The sequence below is a fragment of the Pezoporus occidentalis genome, unplaced genomic scaffold (genome assembly GCF_034315485.1).
Source record: "Pezoporus occidentalis ecotype Australia unplaced genomic scaffold, CSIRO_AGI_Poc_V1 ctg66, whole genome shotgun sequence".
Lineage (NCBI taxonomy): Eukaryota > Metazoa > Chordata > Aves > Psittaciformes > Psittacidae > Pezoporus > Pezoporus occidentalis.
This window is the reverse complement of record NW_026916009.1, coordinates 3,341,723-3,364,000: the sequence shown is the minus strand read 5'-3', so window position 1 is coordinate 3,364,000 and position 22,278 is coordinate 3,341,723. Positions and strand designations below refer to the sequence as shown.

The following is a 22,278-nucleotide window of genomic DNA, read 5'->3' as shown; positions in this document are numbered from 1 at the left end:
GATGACAGGTTTTAACTTAAGCAGGCAACATGACTTTCTCAACATACAATGACGAAAAAAGCCTCAGTAATTACCATTGTAATTTAAAATATTTTATGCAAATACTTTGCAGAGTCCATTAACTATGAGAACCTAATGCATTACATTTTGCATTATATGACATGCCGTAAGACATGTCACTACCACACTTTTCCTTTAAACTTGTCAGAGACAGAAGGTGGATACTTTTCACGAACACACAAAAATATGTTGTAAAAGAAAAGAAAATCCAAATAACAGTTTCCTCATTAAAAATAGGAGGGATAAAATTATCAGTCAGCTCTATACTTTGATGATTTAAAGAAAATGCAGTATTTTTTTCAGGTGTGGATTTACTTAGTGAAAGATAAAATAAGAAATCATAAATTTCAGGGTTCTGTTTCCACTGTGTTTCACACTACAGGGAACATTAGTGTGATATTCTCCCAGGTAAGAATCCAGTTTCTGTATTTCATGGATGCTCAGAAGTACAATCTACAGCACATTAAGTGTAGAGGTCATCAGCCTCTTATTTTAATGGATCACTCTGAGAAAATTCTATGGAATATTTTTCCTAAATTAATTTTGCTGAGACCTACCCAGCCCAACCTGATAAATTGTGAATAAATTTGTATTTGTCTTACTAAGATGCTATGTTAATAACCATATTAACTATTTTTTTTAACATAAGTTACATAATACTAAATTCTACTGTCTTGTGCTAAAGAACATTTCCTTTTGTTCTAGCAGGTTTTAAAGTATCATTTCTTGGGTTTCTGAAGAAATGTTAAGCATGAAATTATTTTGAATTTTTCATTAAAAGACTGAAAGTTCTAGTAGCTTTACAACTGCAATATATGTAAATACTACATTTGTTTGAAACTTTAGCTTTGTAAGAAAGAAAACTGAAGACTCTTGTATTTCAAATGAAACTTTGAGAGCTGAAAGTCAGAGAAAATGCAGCTGTTCTGTTTCTTGTGGTACACTGGAAGCACTTTATTGCCCACCCAACAACTTTATATAATCCTGAACTGCAAAGGTAAGGACCATAGATTATTTAGATTGTGATATATATATGTATATATATATATCATAGATTTGAGATATATATCCTATCATAGATATACATCATATAGATATATCATATATATATCAGATCACAGATACGTGTCATATTATTCTGTGCGTATCCAAGGTTCCTGGTAAAATGAAAATCAACTTTTCTGTATACATATGAAATGTTCAGCCTGGAGAAGAGAAGGCTGCGTGAAGCAGCCTTCCAGTATCTGAAGGGGGCCTATAGGGATACTGGAGAGGGACTCTTCGTTAGGGACTGTAGTGATAGGACAAGGGGTAATGGGTTAAAACTTAAACAGGGGAAACGTAGATTGGATATAAGGAGGAAATTCTTTCCTATTAGGGTGGTGAGGCACTGGAATGGGTTGTCCAGGGAGGTTGTGAATGCTCCATCCCTGGCAGTGTTCAAGACCAGGCTGGACGAGGCCTTGAGTGATATGGTTTAGTGTGAGGTGTCCCTGCCCATGGCAGGGGGGTTGGAACTAGATGATCTTAAGGTCCTTTCCAACCCTAACTATTCTGTGATTCTATGATTCAGGGGAATGATAAACAGGATTACAGAACACATGTATTACAGAATACAACAGCCCTTTTAGCATTCATTTAATGTGTTGAAATTCACCTTGTTTACCTCATTTATCTCTTCTTGAGTGGTGCAGTGCTGGAACTGCTTTGAGAGCTCTTCCTCATACTTATCAGCTTTGGAGCGCCAGTCAATGCTATCACACTCAAATCTAGCAAGTTCTTGCTTCAGATTCTTTACAGAAACATTCAAGCAATTCTACACAGGGAATAGACAAAGAAACTTATGAAATTCAGGAAATGCATCAATTTAACCAAATTAATATTAAAATAATTTTGAAGCAGAACATCCCTTAGTGATATCAGTCATAAAGGGCTAAACCATTAAACCTCCACTGTAGGGAGAGCAATTACGTAGCAGTTTAAATCAGTAGTAGTATGAGGAGTAGTTTTGGGTCAAAGTCACAACTCCCATATGGTGTCTTCTCTGAGCAAAGAGGAAGTAGCTTACTCCAGTCCTTTAGCACCTGGAGATTAGCTCCTTTCTGCAGTCAATCAGTTCATGGTGTCTGAAGAGCACACTGCCGATGTCAATAACCTAGGCAGGTCATAAGGGAATGTCTTGCTTTCTCCCTAGTAAACAAATACAGAGCAATGACAGTCTTGCTCTGAATAACTAACTCCTTTCTAAAGCGATACACATCTTGCCGTGCAAATCAGTCTTGAATCCACTAATAGGTAGATTATATTTCTGTTTTGTTCTTTTGTTATTCTTTCTTTATAGGAGAATATCTATGCAAAGCAAAATTTACAAAGTAGCACAAGTCTAATACATAAATGCGACATTGAAGAAATCACTAAGAGGGGCTTGAACTGCACAACGAATACTAGAGAACAGAAAGTTATGCTATTTTGCTTCCAAGCAATGCTATTTTAAGATTAATTTCCTCCCTGTATCAAATCTATTTCAACTTTCCAGGGTAAAATATGTTCACAGACCATTAAAAAGTTAAAGCAAGATTACAAATAAATTACTCTTCTCTTTGTAAAAGAAATTTATAATGTGAGTAACTACTGAAGAATAAGTTTCATCATTCCTGGATGTTTCATTTAATGACTATATATCTGCAAACTCAAAGTAGAAATTAAAAAATCCAGCTGTCTTACGTTTTATATTTTGAGCTTTTTAAAAGGCATCTTGAACCTCTGTATTTCCTTTCTCAGAGTTTTAGTATATTTTGTGCATCTAAAATTCATCCAGATAGTTTCAATATTCTTTCATATTTGTCCTTGATTTCATAATTATAATTATAAACATATAAAAAATAGATATTATAATATATTTATAATATAATATAGATACATATAATATGTATATAATATAAATATATATAGCATAATATAAATAATAAATAGTTATGAATATAATTATAATTCTACTCACAAGTTGCTGCACTGCAGACAGGATATCTACTCCCTGGGTAATAAGTAGTTTGTATAGCTGTCTGATCTGTGCGTGTTTCTCCTGAGCATTCACAAGGCAGGCTTTAGCATGATGCACATTTTCAGGGGCCTCACATGTTTCAGGAACATCCAGTTCTCCTAATTTTGATAGACATTCCAGCTGGAATATATTAAAATTAAAACCACTGTGTGTTTAAAATAATGTGAAAGGAGGCTTACAATTCCTTCCTTACCTAAACATGCTACCCTAAATTTGTTGACATGGGTTGAAGTAACTAAATTTGGGTTCATATCTGAGTTTTAAATACTCCAAATTTCATGCAATTTTAGATCCAAAATTTTAATTCTGATCACCAGGCAGGTTAACGCTGTTTGCTTGGGAAAAAAAAATAAGATGACAGGCACCAAAACCAGGAAGAGTTTAACTGTAATGAGAAGAAAATGTATTTTAAAAGATTATACTCACTTCTTTTTTAATGTGATGGAACTTGACTGTCTTGTTGAAAATCTCTTCATATTCTGTCATGGTGTCCTTTAGAGTTTGATGGAAATGAATAAGCTCACTTATTCTCTCAGAATTCTCTTTCACAGGAAAGCCTTTCTGACTTGGCAATTCTAATAATTTTGTCAGGTACTCAAGTTCAGCATTCAGTTGCTAGAAAAAAAAAAGTACAAAGAAAAAAGTTACAAAAAAAAGTTACAGCATACAAATATATTTGCAACAAAATATTTACACAAATATATTTGCAAGTTTTACCTTACAATTTGATGAAATAACAATCTAATAACAGTAAATTACCTTGGGAAAAATCAGTGCCATGCTCTTTAAAACATCCTCCACAAACTTTACTTTTTGCAAGGTGTGAATCTCAGCTAGCTATCACTCAGAAACAACCTTGAATCAAAACACGTAAAACTGACATGTAGGGAAACTGCAAACTGAATTGGTGAAACTCAGAGGCGTTATGAAGTTCAGTATGACTTACCTCAGCCTCTGACCAGCTCTAACTCAAAAATGTGAAGCTGATACTCTCCTTGTACTTCTACCACTCCAATGCTTGTGTGTCACTTTAATATGCAGCTAACACTGCACCAGATGTTCTCTGGATACTAAAGGTAACATGTCTTTCTTTCTTACCTTACAAACACATGCAAATCCTTCCTCCTGGAAAAGTAACATAAGACAACAAACACTGCAGCCCCAGACACTCTGTCTGGGGTCACTGTGAATCTTTACTGTGCCAAAAAGAGATTTTGGTCTACCATGTACTTCACTAGCTTAGTTTTTCACCTGATGCTGTGGTTTCATTTGGTGAAGCTTTTTTTGTAGTTCCAAAACAATAAAACGGTCATTTCCAAGGTCAACTGTTGCTGCAAGCTGAAGTGCCTCTTGAAGAATCTCTAATCCATGGGTAGTCTAAAAGATAATAAAACAGTTCAGTGTCTCCATCTATAGTATAGTGAAGAAATGATAATAAAAAAAAATGAAAATCTAAATTTGTAACAAGACCCCTTCCCAGTGCACACAAACGTTGTCAGTAAAACCTCAAACCCTATAGGAAATCTTTAAAACAGTGTGCAAAAATGATCAGACAGCAAGGTCAGAGTACCCATACACACATATTTTCTGTAATAGAAGATGTCGCAGTTTAGTGATAAGTAGCACAAGACAGCAGCAACAAATATCTGGTCCTAGCCTAGCTAGTGTTGCTTTTCAGGAGCATGGCACAACACCCCTGTGCCAAGGAGATTTCAATTTTCTTTTGTTATGAACATGGTTGGATTTGAGTTTAGTAACTATTAAGAGACAATTTAGTTTAGTAACTCTTCAGTCACAATGAAAATGTGCTTTTTAAAAACAAAACAAACCCCCAACAAAGCTAAAAAACCCTAAAGCACTGCTGGTACAGTATGAGGACTTCATTAAAAATTCAGATTTGAAGTGGGGACTTGTATCTTACTAATCATCTATTTCTCACATGACAGATATAATAATTGATGAGACAGTCACAGACAAACTAATAACCATGTATAAATGTTTGCCACAGTTGCTTTCTTTCTAGTCAATCTACTTACAATTTTTAGTTGCTCTTTAAATATCTGGTGCTGTTGCTTGATGGGTTTTACTTGAGTAATTTTAAAATTCCAGATTGCCCAAAGATCAGTCAGTTCTTTCTTTTCTTTACTCAGATTAACAATGACATCTTCTGTTACTCGTACAGATTTTTCTACTTTTAATATTAAACTCTTATTTACCTGGCAAATAAACAGACACATTTTTTTCCACAAATGTTTTTATAAAATGCAATTAAAACTTCATAATTTTATAGTCTCAAAAACGCTTAATAAAAATCTATTCTAAAGTAGATTCTTCAAAAATTTCTGGTACGCTGGGTGCCTTTAAAAACACTTTTCTCTTAGAAATAAGCATAGATCAACAGAATTTCTCTATTGAGGACGTGGCTGATGTTAAAGTTAAAAACAAAACAGGTAAGTAATGACTGAATTTTTGCCATCTGATGACTCCAACTCTCATACAAAATGATTTCCGAATAGACAAAAATACCCAAAATGGCCTTTTGGGCAATTGCAACTGAAACTGAAGTGAATGAAGAAAAGAGCACTCCTTTCTGCTGACAGACGAAGCAGCACTGAAGCATGGGAGGAATAAAGTATTTAGCATTTGAACATTCAGCGTTTTTTCCTCTTTTTCACAGAGCCCATATCAGAAATCTCAAAAAACTAGGTAATGCTGTTTCTGCTTTCCAGATTTCAGAACTTTTCTTTTAAAAAAGTGTTCATAAATTACTTGTATGACGTGTATCTTCCAGACATTTAAAAGCTACAATCTGAGAATATAATGGGAACAGAGTAGCAGAAAACATGGTGGCAGCACAGATCCTTAGAGATAATATCCGAAGGTATGTTAAGACTTTAAGTGACTGCAGTGCAACCTCATCTTCACACATATTCAGCTTGCCTTTACACTGACTATCTCATCTGTACCTGGCTGTACCCAGCTGTGATAGCACACAATTTAGCTTACACTAGCTGCCTGGCTCTTTCCCTCCTTAGAGTAGGTTTTTCCAGTTCATCTTGCATGCTGCTGTATGTTGCCAACACCATCCCCTCCTCCTCACTCTAATGTAACTGCTCCCAAGTCAGTCTTATAAAAACAGAAAGAACAGCTGGGTGTCCAGGCTGTCTACATTAACTGGGATCGCTTTAGGAGGAGTGACTTAGGGAATGACTGCACATCTCAAATGATTATCTCATGAAGAAGTGCTGGAAAATTAGATAGGGATGCCTAGATAGTACATCTGAACCCAAGACAGAATGTAAAGACACCAGGAAAGATTATCTGTAAGGAAGTAGCTCTAGCATCCATCTCTTTAGAACCTCATACACTCAATTAGTAAAGATTGCCTGCTAATGGAAGTAAAATTAAATTAATATGTACTTGCATATATGCTGTTTTCCAACATGAAAAAAAAACCCAGATAAGTATGTATTATATTTGTAGGCATGTACTGGATCATTTATTAAGGGCTCTGTCATTGTTAAGCACAAAACTTTTTATGTTACTTATAATGCCATTAGCACTCAAATAATACTTCTGTATTTTAAATGTGTATAGCAGCATTAGTCCCTTTAAAACTAGGTACTGGAGAAATCACAATCCATCAGTCAGAACTAGAATTAGACCTCATCACAGGCAAACATCTAATATTCAATGCAGTTTTATCAGATTATACTCACCATTTTTATTAAATTAAGAAACCTGCAACCCATGTCTTGGATGGAAAAAATCTTTTTTATAGTCTTTTCCCACTGACTGTTAGCTGTCTCCATTGCAATTTTATTTTCAGCCTCCTTGTTTGTTTGTGATGGTTCTAATTTATAGAATTCCTTCAGAGTTTGAATATCATCATTCACCTACAGAAAAATATAGAATAAAAATAAATTGAGCTGCTATAATCAGAAAGCATGTAGGCATAGCAAAACTGATTAAAAGCTTCTCAATTTTTTCCAGGTTTTAAGATCTATTATCCTCCCTAAAAAAATCTACACAAATATGAAATAGGAAAAAAGTTTTAAATAACCTGTAAACTAGTGGACGGCGAACAGACAGGTGGCAGCAATTGTTCCGTTTCTGTCACATATCAATGCATCAATATTATAAACCAGTGTGTGTGTATATATATATATGTATTTAATTTAAAACCCCTTCAGAGGACTAGGTACTTCATTGGAAGTAGTGCAAGACAGCAGAAAAAAATTATATCAACATATGATAAATGTCTACAGCAACATATGATATGAAATATTTTTAAAACTATATGAAGCAAAATCAGTACATTTAGGTGAGAGCACATATACATAAGCATTTTTATTACATATATAACGAGGGAGCACATGTGTGCAGGAGAAAGTAAAAAATTCAATTATAATACTTTCTACAATGACAATTTAAAACAGTTGAAAACCTGTACATAAACTAGTCATTAGGTTGATGCAAGTTCAATGATGAGGGCTGCTTGCCCTGATGGAGCTGATCTCCTTTAAGGTAAAAAGGAACTTATAAAGACTTGCAGTGCTTCCATGGCACATTGTCTACTGGATTTGGCTTAGCTAGCTAAAAGCACATTTTCAGTTGCAGTATTTTCACAGTCTAGTCAGAGAATAAGTAACCTGTACCTCCATAGTCAGCTTTAGAAAGGACACGTAGGTTTCTAGAATTTCTAGTCTTGAACTAATACTTTTTTCAATTTTTTTCAGTTCTTCATTTAGAAAGTCAGCTCTGCTAGAAAAAGCTGCCACCTGCTCAGGTTCAAACTCTTCCATATCTTCGATGATTCTCTCGGCTGCTTCCAGTTCATGTGATGTTTCCTTTGAAGGCAGAAACATATAACAATAGGTATGATCCTGAAAAGAATTTGTGAATACTGATACCACATTGTTAATTTTTACTAGTATTGCTTTCTTATAAATCAATTAAATGTTATGTGCTTAAAATAACCATTTTTTCATTACAACTTTGGATGTAGTTATTAAAATAGTTATTTTGAATGAAACAAAAAAAAAAGTAGGAGTCTTAGTATTCAGATTAAGTAAATCCCTTCTCAACAGTTACACAGAAGCATTCCATACAGAAACATAAACAGCCAGAACTGAACTATTCCCTTAATGAACAGTATAGCCCAATTTTCTGAAATCATTCTCTTGAGTTCAAATCCATCTTAAATGTTTTCCTGATACTCAGTTCTCACAGAAAAACTCAGTGTCCACTCTAGAGTGAGACCCAGAAGCACTCGCTCACCGTAAGGCTACTGCTGTAATTGTTTTAAGGCCTGTTCTTATAGCACTTGGCCTTATGAATCGTAGTTCTACTCATGCCTTCATTCTTCAATCAAGAATTGCTTCCTAATATCAGACTAGTCCCTACCCATCAAGCTGCATATTCCAGCCAAAATCAATGTATTTGCATGCAGAAAATCTGCAAAAATAAAATAGAGACCAAATACTGGGTCATATCTTCTCCTGCATCATCTGTTACAGAAGAAAGTCACAGTATATTAAGAGCTGACATTTCTCATGATTTGGCTAGGATTCTGATTTTCAGATTCACTGTCTTAATTCAGAGCTTCATATATATCTATGTCTATAAGCTTATCTACTTTTATATATTTAACTCAATACCACTTAGCATACCTATCTCTGGCATTTAGCCTGGAGTGCAAACTCTAGCATATCACATTCCACAGAAAGAATAGGTAGGAGATATTATTATTGTCAGGGTAGATTGTACACTTCCACAAATAGAATAAAAAAAAAAAAAAAAAGGAAAAAATGTAACACACTGGCATGCAAATATTTGTCAGAAGAGACACAAAAATCTGTTACAGAGTTATTTGCACTCTGTGTAGAACCAGGTCTTGGATTTCATAAACTCCTGCCTGAAACAAAAAAGAACTCCATATGAGTAATTGTGTTTTAAGAACTTCTCAAACATAGGATAACCATGTGTGTCAAGATCATGAAGAGGATTCAGCTGGTTCTAAGCCACTTTCAGATACCACAGTAATGCTACCAGAGTTGGAAAGGGCCTGGATGTGACTTAAGTATAATTTCAGCTGTGTTACAGAGCTGGGTGCTGCCGTGCTTTCTTACCATGGCTGCATTCCCAACATGACCAATGAGTATCTAATGGCAACTTTAGAGCCCCCTTCAGAGTTTCTTCACCTGAAATATATTTTTTCCCTTTTGCTGATTCATCCTTTTTATTCACCATAATAAACCAAAAGAAAAGTTTTCTGTGCCTCTGACTGTCTAGATAATTTTTAAACTTAGTGCCTCACGTAGGAGTAGAAAACCATTTAGAGAGCAGTGTAGGGGAGAGGGACCTGGGGGTCCTAGTGGACGACAGGATGACCATGAGCCAACACTGTGCCCTTGTGGCTAAGAAGGCCAATGGCATCCTGGGGTGTATTAGAAGGGGGGTGGTTAGTAGGTCGAGAGAGGTCCTCCTTCCCCTCTACTCTGCCCTGGTGAGACCCCATCTGGAATATTGTGTCCAGTTCTGGGCCCCTCAGTTCAAGAAGGACAGGGAGCTGCTGGAGAGAGTCCAGCGCAGGGCAACGAAGATGATTAAGGGAGTGGAGCATCTCCCTTATGAGGAAAGACTGAGGGAGCTGGGTCTCTATAGTTTGGAGAAGAGGAGACTGAGGGGTGACCTTATAAGTGTCTATAAATCTATAAAGGGGGAGTGTCACGAGGATGGAGCCAGGCTCTACTCAGTGGCAAACAATGATAGGACAAGGGGTAATGGGTACAAACTGGAACACAAGAGGTTCCACTTAAACTTGAGAAGAAACTTCTTCTCAGTGAGGGTGACGGAACACTGGAACAGGCTGCCCAGGGAGGTTGTGGAGTCTCCTTCCCTGGAGACATTCAAAACCCACCTGGACACATTCGTGTGTAACATTATCTAGGTGTTCCTGCTCTGGCAGGGGGATTGGACTAGATGACCTTTTGAGGTCCCTTCCAATCTCTAGCATACTGTGATACTGTAATATCTGAAGAGTCTTCCTATCAAGGGCTGATACGGGGATCTTGAGGTAGTAACAAATAACACTATGAGATAGAGACAAAGGGGATAACCAATGATATCAGAAGTACTGCCTTGTAAAGTTACCTGTGGTTTTGTTCACTAACTACAGTTTAAAACTAAACTATAAACCTATTTCCTTTCCAAGAATACACTAGAACCTCTCAGCCTCTCACCTTATTTAGACTTACGGAAGACATTTCTTTCCTTCTAATAGTACTTAAGGTTAATAAAGTTTCTTTTCTCTTATTTTTTATTTTACCTTCATTTGTTCAGCCAGTTCAAGGTGCTTCTCCAAAACCCTTTCCGATTCAGACAGATATGAGCCAATCTCCATACCAACTGCAAGCACTGGGGTGATTTTTTTAATCGACTGTGATACCTTTATTTGAAAGTATTATTTATATAGTTAATTTATACAAATAGCAAGTATAACAACAGTATAAAACATGACTTTTAACTATTTTAACTAAAATAACTATTTATATAATTAATTTATACAAATAGCAAGTATAACAACAGTATAAAACATGACTTTAGAATAGAATAGAAAAAAGTGAAGTAACATTTGTCTGTTGGTGTTTAGATTATGTACTCTGGAATTTGTATTTTTGATTTTTAGATAATTATGTAATCCAGGAATGAAAATATAAAGGAAGAAAGTTCTACTATTTCTCCTAAGAAAATTCTAACAGGTATGGTAGAATTTAGGAAAAAAAATCCTCCTGTTTGCTCCCATTTAGTTGACTGTGCTTTCCATTATCAGATTATCCCAGGCTTATTGTTTCAGTAAGGCACAACTGCATTAAAACCTAGATATTACAACCTTGGCAGAAAAACTCCTATTATGCTCTGTCTTCCTGTTTGGGCTTTTGTTTGTTTATGTGTGGGGTTTTTGTTGCTTGTTTTCACAGAAAGTACATTTAAAGGTTCTCTGCCAAGTTAAGAGCCAATTTTTATGCTGATACATATACACAACTCCATTTCATTGTCACTGTAAAATGTTATATATGCGTGCTGATAACAAATCACCTTATGAAGGGGCACAGGCAGACACAGGATGCATAGTTATTATCAGACATCCCAATTCACATGTAACATCTATTCTAAGAAGTGGCTGCTGAGGTTCAAATTTTATTAAATAATGCTCAAGGGCAGTTGAATTTAGGAACAAATTTTTTGTGACACTTTGCATGAAATTGGAGAAAAAGTTTTTTTGCTTGGTAGGAATATAACAGTAAGTGTTGTTCACTGTAATGAATGATCATGCATTATGACTCAAATCTTCAAAGTCTTCCCTAATGCAAGACTGGGAAGAAATTGATTAGAGCAAACTGCAGAATGAAATCATATGTCAAAATTGGGTCTACATTTTTAGTATTATAAAATATCTGATTGCAGACTTAATTATTCAGTCATTAAATTCATTTACGTTTTTGGTCTATGATCTGGGATTTTCTTCATATGAATCTTGATAAAAGATTATAATTTTAAATTTGAATTTATACATGGAAACTTGTGTAGTGTCTAATCCAGCTCTGATGAGTTATTGAAAAGTTCTGCACTACTACCGAAAATTCAACATCTTAAAGAAAGCTCTGATGTCCTTGATGCATCAGTATCTTAATGAATTATGGGAATTTTTATAGTGAATAGAATCTACTCTCCTTCAGCCTTACTGAAAATTTGCTGTGGTTCACAGCCACCATGCTTATTAACCCCCAATTTTGCCACACTTCTATTTTTATCTACTAGCAAATGAAAAAGAAGTCACAGAAACGATGTAGGAAACCTGCATGAAGGTCACTGTCCTGATTGCTCACTTCTTTTCCAAAATTAAAAATTATAATATCTCATTTTCTAAGCAAAACCATGTTTTATTGAAAATCCCTGGTAAGGCATTCTCACAGGCACAGCTGTATTTTTTGGAACAGCTTTAAGCTTTTTCATGCTGATAACAGCATTCAGAATTCTAACTACAAGTGTGGGCTCTCTGACAAACTAGTACGTTATTTGTACTTGAGTTAACTTTAAAATTCACATAGCTAAATTACAGAAATACAATATACTGTTCATGAATACATTAAGAAGACGACATGTTATGATGTACCTTATTTAGATGATCTTCAAGAGAGGCGGTCCATTGTTGTTTCTCCAAAGTAAGCTCTTTATAATCTGGACCCTGCTTGATCAATTGATCTACTTTTTCTTTAACATATTCCATCATTTTCTGAATTCCTGTCACCCAGGAGCTAAAATGGAAAATTAGAACTGTTGTTATTTCTCAGCTTTGCTCAACAATCAGGATGATAATGATTAAGAAAAACACCTTCCCCCCTGACTTGTGTGGCAAGTAAATTACGAATTTTAGACCACGAGCCTTAAAAAAAAAAAAAATAACCAAGAGAAATACCAAAATTAATTCAAATAAAATTAATAATGAGTAGAACACATGAATGACATTTCCAAACAAGTAATTTATCACCAATGCATACATTAGATTTGTGTGCCAGATATCCTGATTCACTGAGAAATACCTCATTTAATAAATAATTCTAACTTTAGTTAAACTATTTCAAGACTAAAACCACAAATGTAACAACCTAAAAAGACAGAAAATATATAGCATATCACTTCTACTTTAAAAAGAATACTTTCTTTGGACTTTCAGATATTCCAGTGTTTTTACAGTAGCTGAAAAAAAAGAATGTCTATAGGTTCTAAGTCAACATTTCCAAAGATTTTGTTTTAACAGGGTAAAAGACAACATAAATTTACAAAACAAAGACTTGTCTTATAACTTAAAACATCTAATATCAGGGAAACTATTCACAATCTGAATACTTGAGTCCTCTTCAAATTGTAAAGAAGTTACTGCACAGAATTAGGATCTGAAATTTTTGTGTTAAAAAAAAAAAAAAAGAAGAAACCCACATATCCATTGATTTTCTACGGAAATTTATTAATTGTAAGAACTTTCGTAAGACAACCAATTCAAAATAAATTTTTTATTACTTCAGGTTCATCAGAAACTTATGTTAATACAGGTACTTATTCACGGTTTCCTTCTCTGCCCTGTAAAATTAAAGGAAATTTTGTCCTCACTTCAGGCAAGGCTCAGAGAGTTAAACTCTGCAGCCTCAAAGAAAAGCTTTATTCTACACTATTAAAAGTTATTATGGCATTAATAGGCCATTCTGTTTGAATTTGATCTGAATTTGGTCATAAAAATTCCAAATATTAAGGCCTTTTAAGTCCTTTTCAGGGAGTAAGTGGTTTCAAATTTTCCAAATTACTCGTTCAAAAACTAGCAATCTCTTAGTTTGTGCTTTATCCTCTATTTGAGTACTCCTTAAAAAGAAATCTGTTTAAAAAACATGTACTAGCACGTACTTTTAAAAAGCAATAAGAGAACAAGATTTATAGGTCTTGAGAATGACAATTTAGATCTCAATAAAATCTTTGAAAGTAACATTAGTTTGTTATGAGTTAACACAATAGATTTTACCAGAAGTAAAATACAGACAGTTCTTACAGTCATGGGCAAGCTAATTGGCTGGCAAAGTAATAAAGGTTCTCTAAATGAACAAAATCTACTAATTTTTTTTTTATTTTTTTTTTTAGAATTAATGTATATTTGCTCCTCCTGTTTTTCTAGCTGGTTTTAATTTAAAAATTATTGCTCAAAAATCAGACTTACCAATATTTTCTTTTTGAAACACTTTAGGATTACAAGAAAGAGCTGCCTTCTGTCACATTCCTGCTATAGTGCGAGCATTTTCATTTATTTGGATTATCTTTTTGTATAAGGCTGCTACATGCCTCATGATGATTTGAAAGTAGGACAGAATTATCATATTTCTCTGGTTTTACTGTGAGTTGTATTTGAATAATGCTGCTGAAGTCAGTGTGATTAGCCTTAAACATAGTCCTCGCTCAGCCTGAGGGAATCAGTGTTAGATTTATAAATCATAAACCACTACAGTCTTATCATACGCATACAAACTGCCTGGCTTATTTTTCAGAATTCTAAAAATGAAAATAACAAAACAATATGGATGCAGAAATCCATCTACATTTTAATTCTCTTAATACTCAAGTACTCTATCATCTCTAGGTGCATTTAAACCAATACTACACAAGGTAGCCACGTTGATAGTGCATTAAAAAATGCATTTTCCAGTATCGTCATTCAGAAGATCCAGTGCAATTGAGGGCTTCATCTCATCAAAGTTAACAAAGAGTCACCCAACCTAAGCAAGGTCAGATGATTCCTTCTTTTTTTATTAATAAATATATTGCCTGAAAAAATGGAGGTTATACTGGTCAGGTTATACCTTTTCATCTGTCAGAAAAAAGCAGCTTTTTTGAAAAGATACCTAAACTTTTTTAGATCCACATCCTTTACTGCCTTCAAATGGTGACTTCAAATTTCCCTTAGGATTTCCAGTTTAGTTAGATAAAGGAAATGGAAAGCCTGTAACAGCAGTTAAGACTACCAATGAATTGTGAAATAAGAGGAATAAAATATTAATTGAGATTGTCCTGATAAGAATTCTGTTTTCTGTCCAAATCTTACTCTGCCCCTCAAGCTGTTCATGCAAATCTTACTGTCCCTTGTGGTTTAATCACTGGGCTAAATACTGGCCAGCATTTACGGATGACACAGAGGTTTATACATGACAGAGAGGCATCACTTTTTCCTCCTTCAATGCATTAACGTTTCTGGCAGAAATTAATATTCTTGTACATAACCTTTTACCACATTTGCTGAGAACTCACTGTGTCACCTTTACTAGGCTTATACACTGGCTGGGGGCATCCCGGGTATCTCCTAAAGCCATATGTTACGCAAAAAAAAACCAAAACTTAGACTTATCATGGTATACAAAAAGTTGAATGCGAGTCAGGATCCTCCTTGTAGCACTGAGGACTAGCCCCATGCTAAATTGCATCTGGAAGAGACTAGCCAGCAGGTTACTGCCCTCAGTTAAGAGCTTGTGAAACTGCATCTGGAGGCCAGTTTGTCTAATCTGGGTCCCCAAAGCATAAGACAGAGGGACAAGCTAAAATGAATTGATCAGAGGCCACTAAGATAGTTGGAGGTTGGAGCACATTATGTACAAAGGGATGCTAACAGAGGTGAAGAGGTTGTCTTAACTGCTGTCTTTATTTATGATGTGCGATTATACAAAAGACAAGATCAGAGTACTTTCAATGGCGAACAGCAGAAGGCCGAGGCAATGCTCACAAGTTGCAGCAACAGAAATCTTGACCAGACATATAAGAAAAACATGTTTCACAAGGCAAGTGTTCAAGCGTTATCACAGGTTGCCCAGATATGCCATGGAATCTCTATCCTTGGAGATATTAAAATTTGTCCCTGAGCAACCTAATCTGACAGGCTTTGAGCAAAGGATTGTACCAAATTACCTCCAGAGTTTCTTGCCAGTTTAAATTATTCCATGACTGTAATCCTCAAGCCCATGCTTAGGCATATAAAGTGTTTCACCTGAACAGAAGTACTAGCACTACTCATTGAAATATATGGCAAATTCATTACATTCAGGCAATGAGGCCTGAAGGCAGCAGGGAAAAGCTGAACAGCCATAATATTCTGTGTTTGCTTTCTTAGAAAGGTACTTATTCATTTTTATGATGCAAGTGGGCATTTAAAATATTTGAGATCCTGGGATTTTTCACTGTCCTTTAAAACAGCAAAACACATTTCTAGTGAGACTTCCTATCGACATTGTTTCACCTTCTTTAAATCCCTGCTGCTTCAGCTGTAATGAGCAGCCAACATGGTTTTACCAAGGGGAAGTCATGTTTGACCAACCTTATAGCCTTCTATGAGGAAGTAACTAGGTGTCTGGATGATGGCAGAGCAGTAGATGTAGTTTTTCTTGATTTCAGTAAGGCATTTGATACTGTCTCCCACAGCATCCTCATAGATAAGGAAGTGTGGGCTTGATGATCAGGTAGGGAGGTGGATCAAGAACTGGTTGGAAGGAAGAAGGCAGAGAGTTGTGGTTAATGGGGCAGAATCTAGCTGGAGGTCTGTGACTAGTGGAGTACCTCAGGGGTTGGTGCTGGGACCAGTGCTGTTTAATATTTTCATCAATGACCTGGATGAGGGAACTGAGTGTACTCTCAGCAAGTTCGCTGATGATACTAAACTGGGAGGAGTGGCTGACACACTAGAGGGCTGTGTTGCCATTCAGCAAGACCTGGACAGGCTGGAGAGTTGGGCAGAGAGGAACTTGATGAAATTCAACAAGGGCAAGTGTAGAGTCCTGCATCTGGGGAAGAACAACCCCATGTACCAGTACAGGTTGGGGCCTGACCTGCTGGACAGTAGTGAAGGGGAAAGGGACCTGGGGGTCCTGGTGGATAGGAGGATGACCATGAGCCAGCAATGTGCCCTTGTGGCCAAGAAGGCCAATGGCATCCTAGGGTGCATTTGAAAGGGTGTGGTTAGTAGGTCAAGAGAGGTTCTCCTCCCCCTCTACTCTGCCTTGGTGAGACCACATCTGGAATATTGTGTCCAGTTCTGGGCCCCTCAGTTCAAGAAGGACAGGGAGCTGCTGGAGAGAGTCCAGCGCAGAGCTACAAAGATGATTAAGGGAGTGGAACATCTCCCTTATGAGGAGAGGCTGAGGGAGCTGGGTCTCTTTAGCTTGGAGGAGACTGAGGGGTGACCTCATCAACGTTTACAAATATGTAAAGGGTGAGTGTCAGGATGATGGAGCTAGGTTTTTTTCAGCGATGTCCAGTGATAGGACAAGGGGCAATGGGTGTAAACTGGAGCATAGGAGGTTCCATGTGAACATCAGGAAAAGTTTCTTTACTGTGAGAGTGACAGAGCCCTGGAACGGGTTGCCCAGAGGGGGTTGTGGAGTCTCCTACATTGGAGATATTCAAGGCCTTCCTGGACAAGTTCCTGTGTGATGTACTCTAGGTCACCCTGCTCTTGCAGGGGGGGTGGACTAGATGATCTTTTGAGGTCCCTTCCAACCCTTGGGATTCTGGGATTCTGTGAATGCTTTGCTGTTTTTTAAATTATGTTTTCTAGGCAGAAATCTTGCCTTCTTTATTTATTTACAGAGTATCTTGAGCAGCGCTTTGGCACACAGAAGGTCTGCCTGTTGCACTACCTGTTTTTCCTGAATTTTACCAGAAATGACTGATAGCATTATTTTGATAAATTCATCCCATTCTTCTTGATGTGTGTTGATGATATCTTACTATCCCACTTCTGATTTGGACTATTTGAATATTTTTTTAATTCTTAATAGGGTAGAAAGAAAATTAATGACTTGTTATTTTAGATATTCATTCTATAAATTTCTTCAGAAATCCTAACATTAATTAATGCCATGCAGACATAATTTGAAACACAACATCTGCTTCTACTGAAGTAATGTTTAGCAAAACATCAAGTCCTACAGAACAGCAGCATGTGTTCTGGAATTATGGCTGGTTTAGGAATCACTGAGGAAAATCCCTTTTCTTTCCATTTCATTAAAATACAAGGAGATGCTGAAGCAGTAACGAAAGCTGTAAAGCCAGCTGTAAAGCACATGTTCTCAAAACAACTGTTTCAATTTTCTACGTTGTCCCTTTGCTAGGCTCAAGCCAATTACATCTGGGGTGACAGATAAAAGCAGTTTAGACAAAATTTTTGCAAGTTCATGTGATCAAATGAAAATTTTCTCTAGATTTTCACTTGCTGTGTTGAACTAAAGCTATTCGAAACCAGGGACAATTAAGGACATAAGCATGTAATGGGAAGGTAGAGCTAAGCTGACAACTAGCCAACCATCAGCCATGTTCATTAGCTCTGTCTTTAAAATAGAACTCAGTAGTATGAGGGGTATTTATTCTTATTGCACCAGAATCCTACTAAGACTTGAAAAGCAGGAGATAATAAGCCTCTAGGACTAGGATTCTTAACTAAGCCATGCTTTGAATTAGTGCAAAAATCATATCAGTGGAGTACATTATCACTGTCATTAACAAAAGCTTTGGAAAAAAAAGGCGCTATAATTAAAACTACTAAGAACTGGAGAAACATCAGTATTTTCCGCGCTTGGCTTAACACCTGTATTTTTGTCTTGCAAAAATCACAGTATAATTACTAGACCGATGACTTTTGAAAAGGTCAAAACGGATTACATTGGGAAGCATGGAGTTTTCATAGCCACTGATATCTTAATTTTCATTTACATGCATTTACTTTTCAAAAAATGTTAACTAAACGATGGTTTCTGTACACTGCCCTAATATACCATTCCACTGTTTGACAGCACTCTTACAAGTAGCATGTAGCATTTCTCAGGATTTCTTGTTAAAGAGATTGGTTTGTATAAATACCAACAAATAGGTATGTCAGAAACTTTGTGTTTCAGGTCATGTAAGTGCACAACTACTTAGTTTACTACACTGGCTCTTAATTGCAGTCTGATTCTAATTAGTCAAGTTATAAAGCAACAGGTAGATATGGAGAAATACAGCAGATATGAAAACATAGAGGGAATACCTGTGAGAATCTGCTTTATTAAGTAAAGTTTTTCCCTTCTGCAAGGCAGTTGTTGTACAGCCTTTAATTGCTTCTTGTAGTTCTTCATACTTCATTGTCAAGATAGGTAAATGTAAGCCTTCTGAATTAAATATTTTAAGATAATTGTCAATACCTTCCAGACCATCAAGTACCTGCAAAACCAAACAAAAAGCAACTGTTTTAAATATATCTACTTTAATTGTGCATGTATATTTAATTTACTTTAGGGCTTGGTATTGACTTTGCAGGTTACAGAACACAGGTATAATTCAACAAAAGTTAATGTAAGCATGGTCATGCAAAATTATGATTAACTCTTTGAATTTAAAACTATTCATTTTTTTCAGCAATAATCAGGCCCATTTGACATACTGAAGCAGAACCAAAATAACAAGAGTAATACAGCACATTAGTACACAGTTTTATTGAAGGTCACTCTTAAAGAGTTTTACCAAAATTCTCTTTCTTGTAATGTTTTAAAAATATCAAATGTATATTCAACAAGTACATTATAGTTAAAATATTTTTATTATAAAGGTAGGCTTTGATTTTGAACATATGCAGCTTTGGATTTCTTATAGGTATTCACGGTTTTCCTTTAGTGCAAGAGGAACTTTCTCATTCAAATACCAGGAAAAAAAGTGATGGAAGTACTCTAAAAAGACTCCTGCCTTTTTAGACAGACTAAGGACAGCACTGCAATACTCCATTATTAAAGTTAATAAATACTAATATTTGTAAAATAGAAATGTGCCCAAACGTACTGTGCAAAATTACCATCATAGCATAGGCACTATATTCTCTCACACAAATTTTTGCTGCTCTAAACAAAGAAAAATGTGAAATCTAAATAAAGCAAATCAGTAGAAAATGTCTAATAGCATTAATTTCTCATTGAATGTACACATTTATGTAATAAAGTAAAAATCTAATGACTATTACATGGATTACTTTGTTTACATATTTTTAAAAAGAAAACAACTGCTTTTACACCACCAAACTTGTGTTCTGACTTTGCAAATCTCTGTATATACTCTAAGCATTACTTCAGTGAATAATTTTGCAGACTTACATACTGAAAACATATTGATCTCAAACCCTCAGTTCGTCACTGAGAATTCTGAGACAACAATATATATGTTAAAATGTATATATGTATATTAAATAATCAACTTAATGCATATATATACTAAATATATCAATTTAAATACACCAAATTTAAAATTACTACATCTGAAGGGCAAGAGAACTTTGAGACTGACTAAATTTTACTTTAAAGACTTTTACAAGGTTTTACACTCATAAAAAATTGGAAGACAAAAATTCAGTGAGATTATCAGGGACAATATGATCCAGCTTGTTACAGCATATCACATATGATCCAAGAATTCAGCAGCTGAGAATGAACCTTATATTGCCGACTCAAAATAGCAAGGAGAGAGGCCTGAACTCTCTCAAACAACTGAAACCAATGCAAAAGAAATTAAGGAAAATAAAGAAAAGAGCATGAGCAAAAGTAATTAAACTTCTATACACAATAGATTAAAATAGGACATGCATACTATATTATTGAGTCTGCCAGGTTATTTTTCCTGTATGTTCACTTCAAAGCAAATTAAAATGACTTTTAATTTTTTGATGGCACATAGGAGGGGAAAAAAGTAAATAAATAAAAAAGCAGCATCTAAAATAGTTAGAAGAAAGTATATATGTCCTGGGGTTCAAAATCAGAAGTTGAATTTTGAAGTAACTTATGCACCAAAGTATCAGATACTCCACAGCTAACTAAAACTGTGAATCTGCAAACATATCAAACTCAGTAAAAGCCTTATTTATCTACTTAAAGCTATTCCAGTGAACGTTCAAGCTTTTACCATACCAAATCAATCTTAGACTACTTCACATATCATTTCCCAAGTATTCTCAGACGATACCTACGTAGACACCCCCCTGCAGAAAGTCAAACTGAAGGTAACTACATAAACACAGGCATAGAAATGGATTGATATTTGAAGAAAAGCTTAGAAAGGAATGTACGTGATTACAAAAGAGCCAAGGAGCTTGCAAACATGCAGAAAAATATTGCTTGGTGCAGCCAAACATACAAGAGAACACAGCCAAATGTATACCAGAACTTAAGAGCACAAACACAATGCAAGGGCTATATCTGAGAGTTTATTTTCCTGAATTCATTAAAAATTAAAATGACAATGAGACAAGATCTAAAAGTTCTCTTTGAGTTAGTTCAAAACAGCTAATACTCTGTTTTGTTACATGTAAAGAGAGTCCAGATGCTCAGGTATACCCTGAGAAGCACTGTTGGAATTATACTAACTATAGTGTTTTCTTCACTCATACACATAACAGGTGTAATGGCACGCTGTGCAGACACACCTGAACTACTGCTTTCTTCAGCAGACACTTCCACAAAGCCCAGCCCTGCATTCTGAAAAGATGTTACCTTTCCTCCCAAAGCAATAGACATATATTTGCATAGCTCCTTGTCCAAACTAGAAGAAGCAAAAGATCTCTCTCACTTCAGGGATCTTTAAATAATTTCAATGCCAAGTATTGCTTACTTGTGAAAAAAAAAGAAAAACCAACAAACCCCACTGAAGGAACAGAGTACAGGTTGAAGATAAATGTGATTATAGCCCCACCTGGCGATCAAAACAAAAATTAGTGCAGGCAAAGTCAAGATTATTTTTTTCAGCACATTTAATGGAACTACGAAGGTTGTTATTGGATCTACCCATGGAAGTGATCTGGTTTTAAAGCTTCTATAAACGACCTGCAAACAATATTGCAAAAAATAAAATTTGGTGTTTGGACATTTTAAAATATAAACTTTTCCAACTAGTCTTCTAACTAAAAGTTTGGAGAGAAAAGTCTGCATTACTAATACTGCTTGGTGCACATGCTCTTGAAGAACAGGCTTGTTGTAAAATGGAAACAAAGAGATTTCACATTTTAAGCTTATTCTTTAATGCTGAGGTCATCCTTCGTGGAAAATTTTCAGATGTAGCAGCTTATTTTAAAAATCATCAGACTTGAAACTCAATGGGACACCTTCAGATAGTAAAGTCTCAGTGCTTAGTATTTCCAAAAAGCAAATAAACCCTTGTTTTCTTTAACTTCAGGGTAACAGGCAGTTGGTCAGCACCACTGACTAAAGACCTAATGCTTCAAATGCTTTGTGCCCCAAATCAAGGCAACAAAATTGACCACCTGTTTTTTTAAGATAGCTGTCTGATCTGATAGCTCACACATGGAAAAGGCTTGAATAAGATCCCTGCTGACATCAAAGACTGATGAGACAGACAGTTCTTCCTTCTGTTCTAACTCAAATTTCCTTTAACAAATGTTGTATATTAATACCAACATGCAATAACAGAACTTACTTTTGTTATATGGTAAGCAAAACAAATTACTAAGTTGCTTCTTGCTTTAACTAGAGAATATTATCAGCCTTAGTTAAAAAAAAAATCTAATACAACTGTGATAAATTGTTCTGATATCTAATTTA

At 35.5% G+C, this 22,278-nt stretch overlaps 1 protein-coding gene across 4 annotated transcripts in view; it reads right to left on the bottom strand.

Annotated features, from left to right (window-relative positions):
- Window positions 1-22,278, bottom strand: part of CCDC141 (coiled-coil domain containing 141) — a 92,895-nt gene that overhangs the window by 27,493 nt on the left and 43,124 nt on the right. For all 4 annotated transcript variants that reach the window (XM_062640634.1, XM_062640636.1, XM_062640637.1 and 1 more), the window contains exons 11-20: window positions 18,732-18,904; window positions 12,300-12,441; window positions 10,452-10,571; window positions 7,780-7,971; window positions 6,841-7,017; window positions 5,158-5,337; window positions 4,373-4,498; window positions 3,548-3,736; window positions 3,062-3,241; window positions 1,727-1,876 (exon numbers count right to left, since the gene is read on the bottom strand). In XM_062640634.1, the coding sequence (XP_062496618.1) occupies window positions 1,727-1,876; window positions 3,062-3,241; window positions 3,548-3,736; window positions 4,373-4,498; window positions 5,158-5,337; window positions 6,841-7,017; window positions 7,780-7,971; window positions 10,452-10,571; window positions 12,300-12,441; window positions 18,732-18,904 (1,629 nt within the window). The remainder of the gene's footprint in view (window positions 1-1,726; window positions 1,877-3,061; window positions 3,242-3,547; window positions 3,737-4,372; window positions 4,499-5,157; window positions 5,338-6,840; window positions 7,018-7,779; window positions 7,972-10,451; window positions 10,572-12,299; window positions 12,442-18,731; window positions 18,905-22,278) is intronic.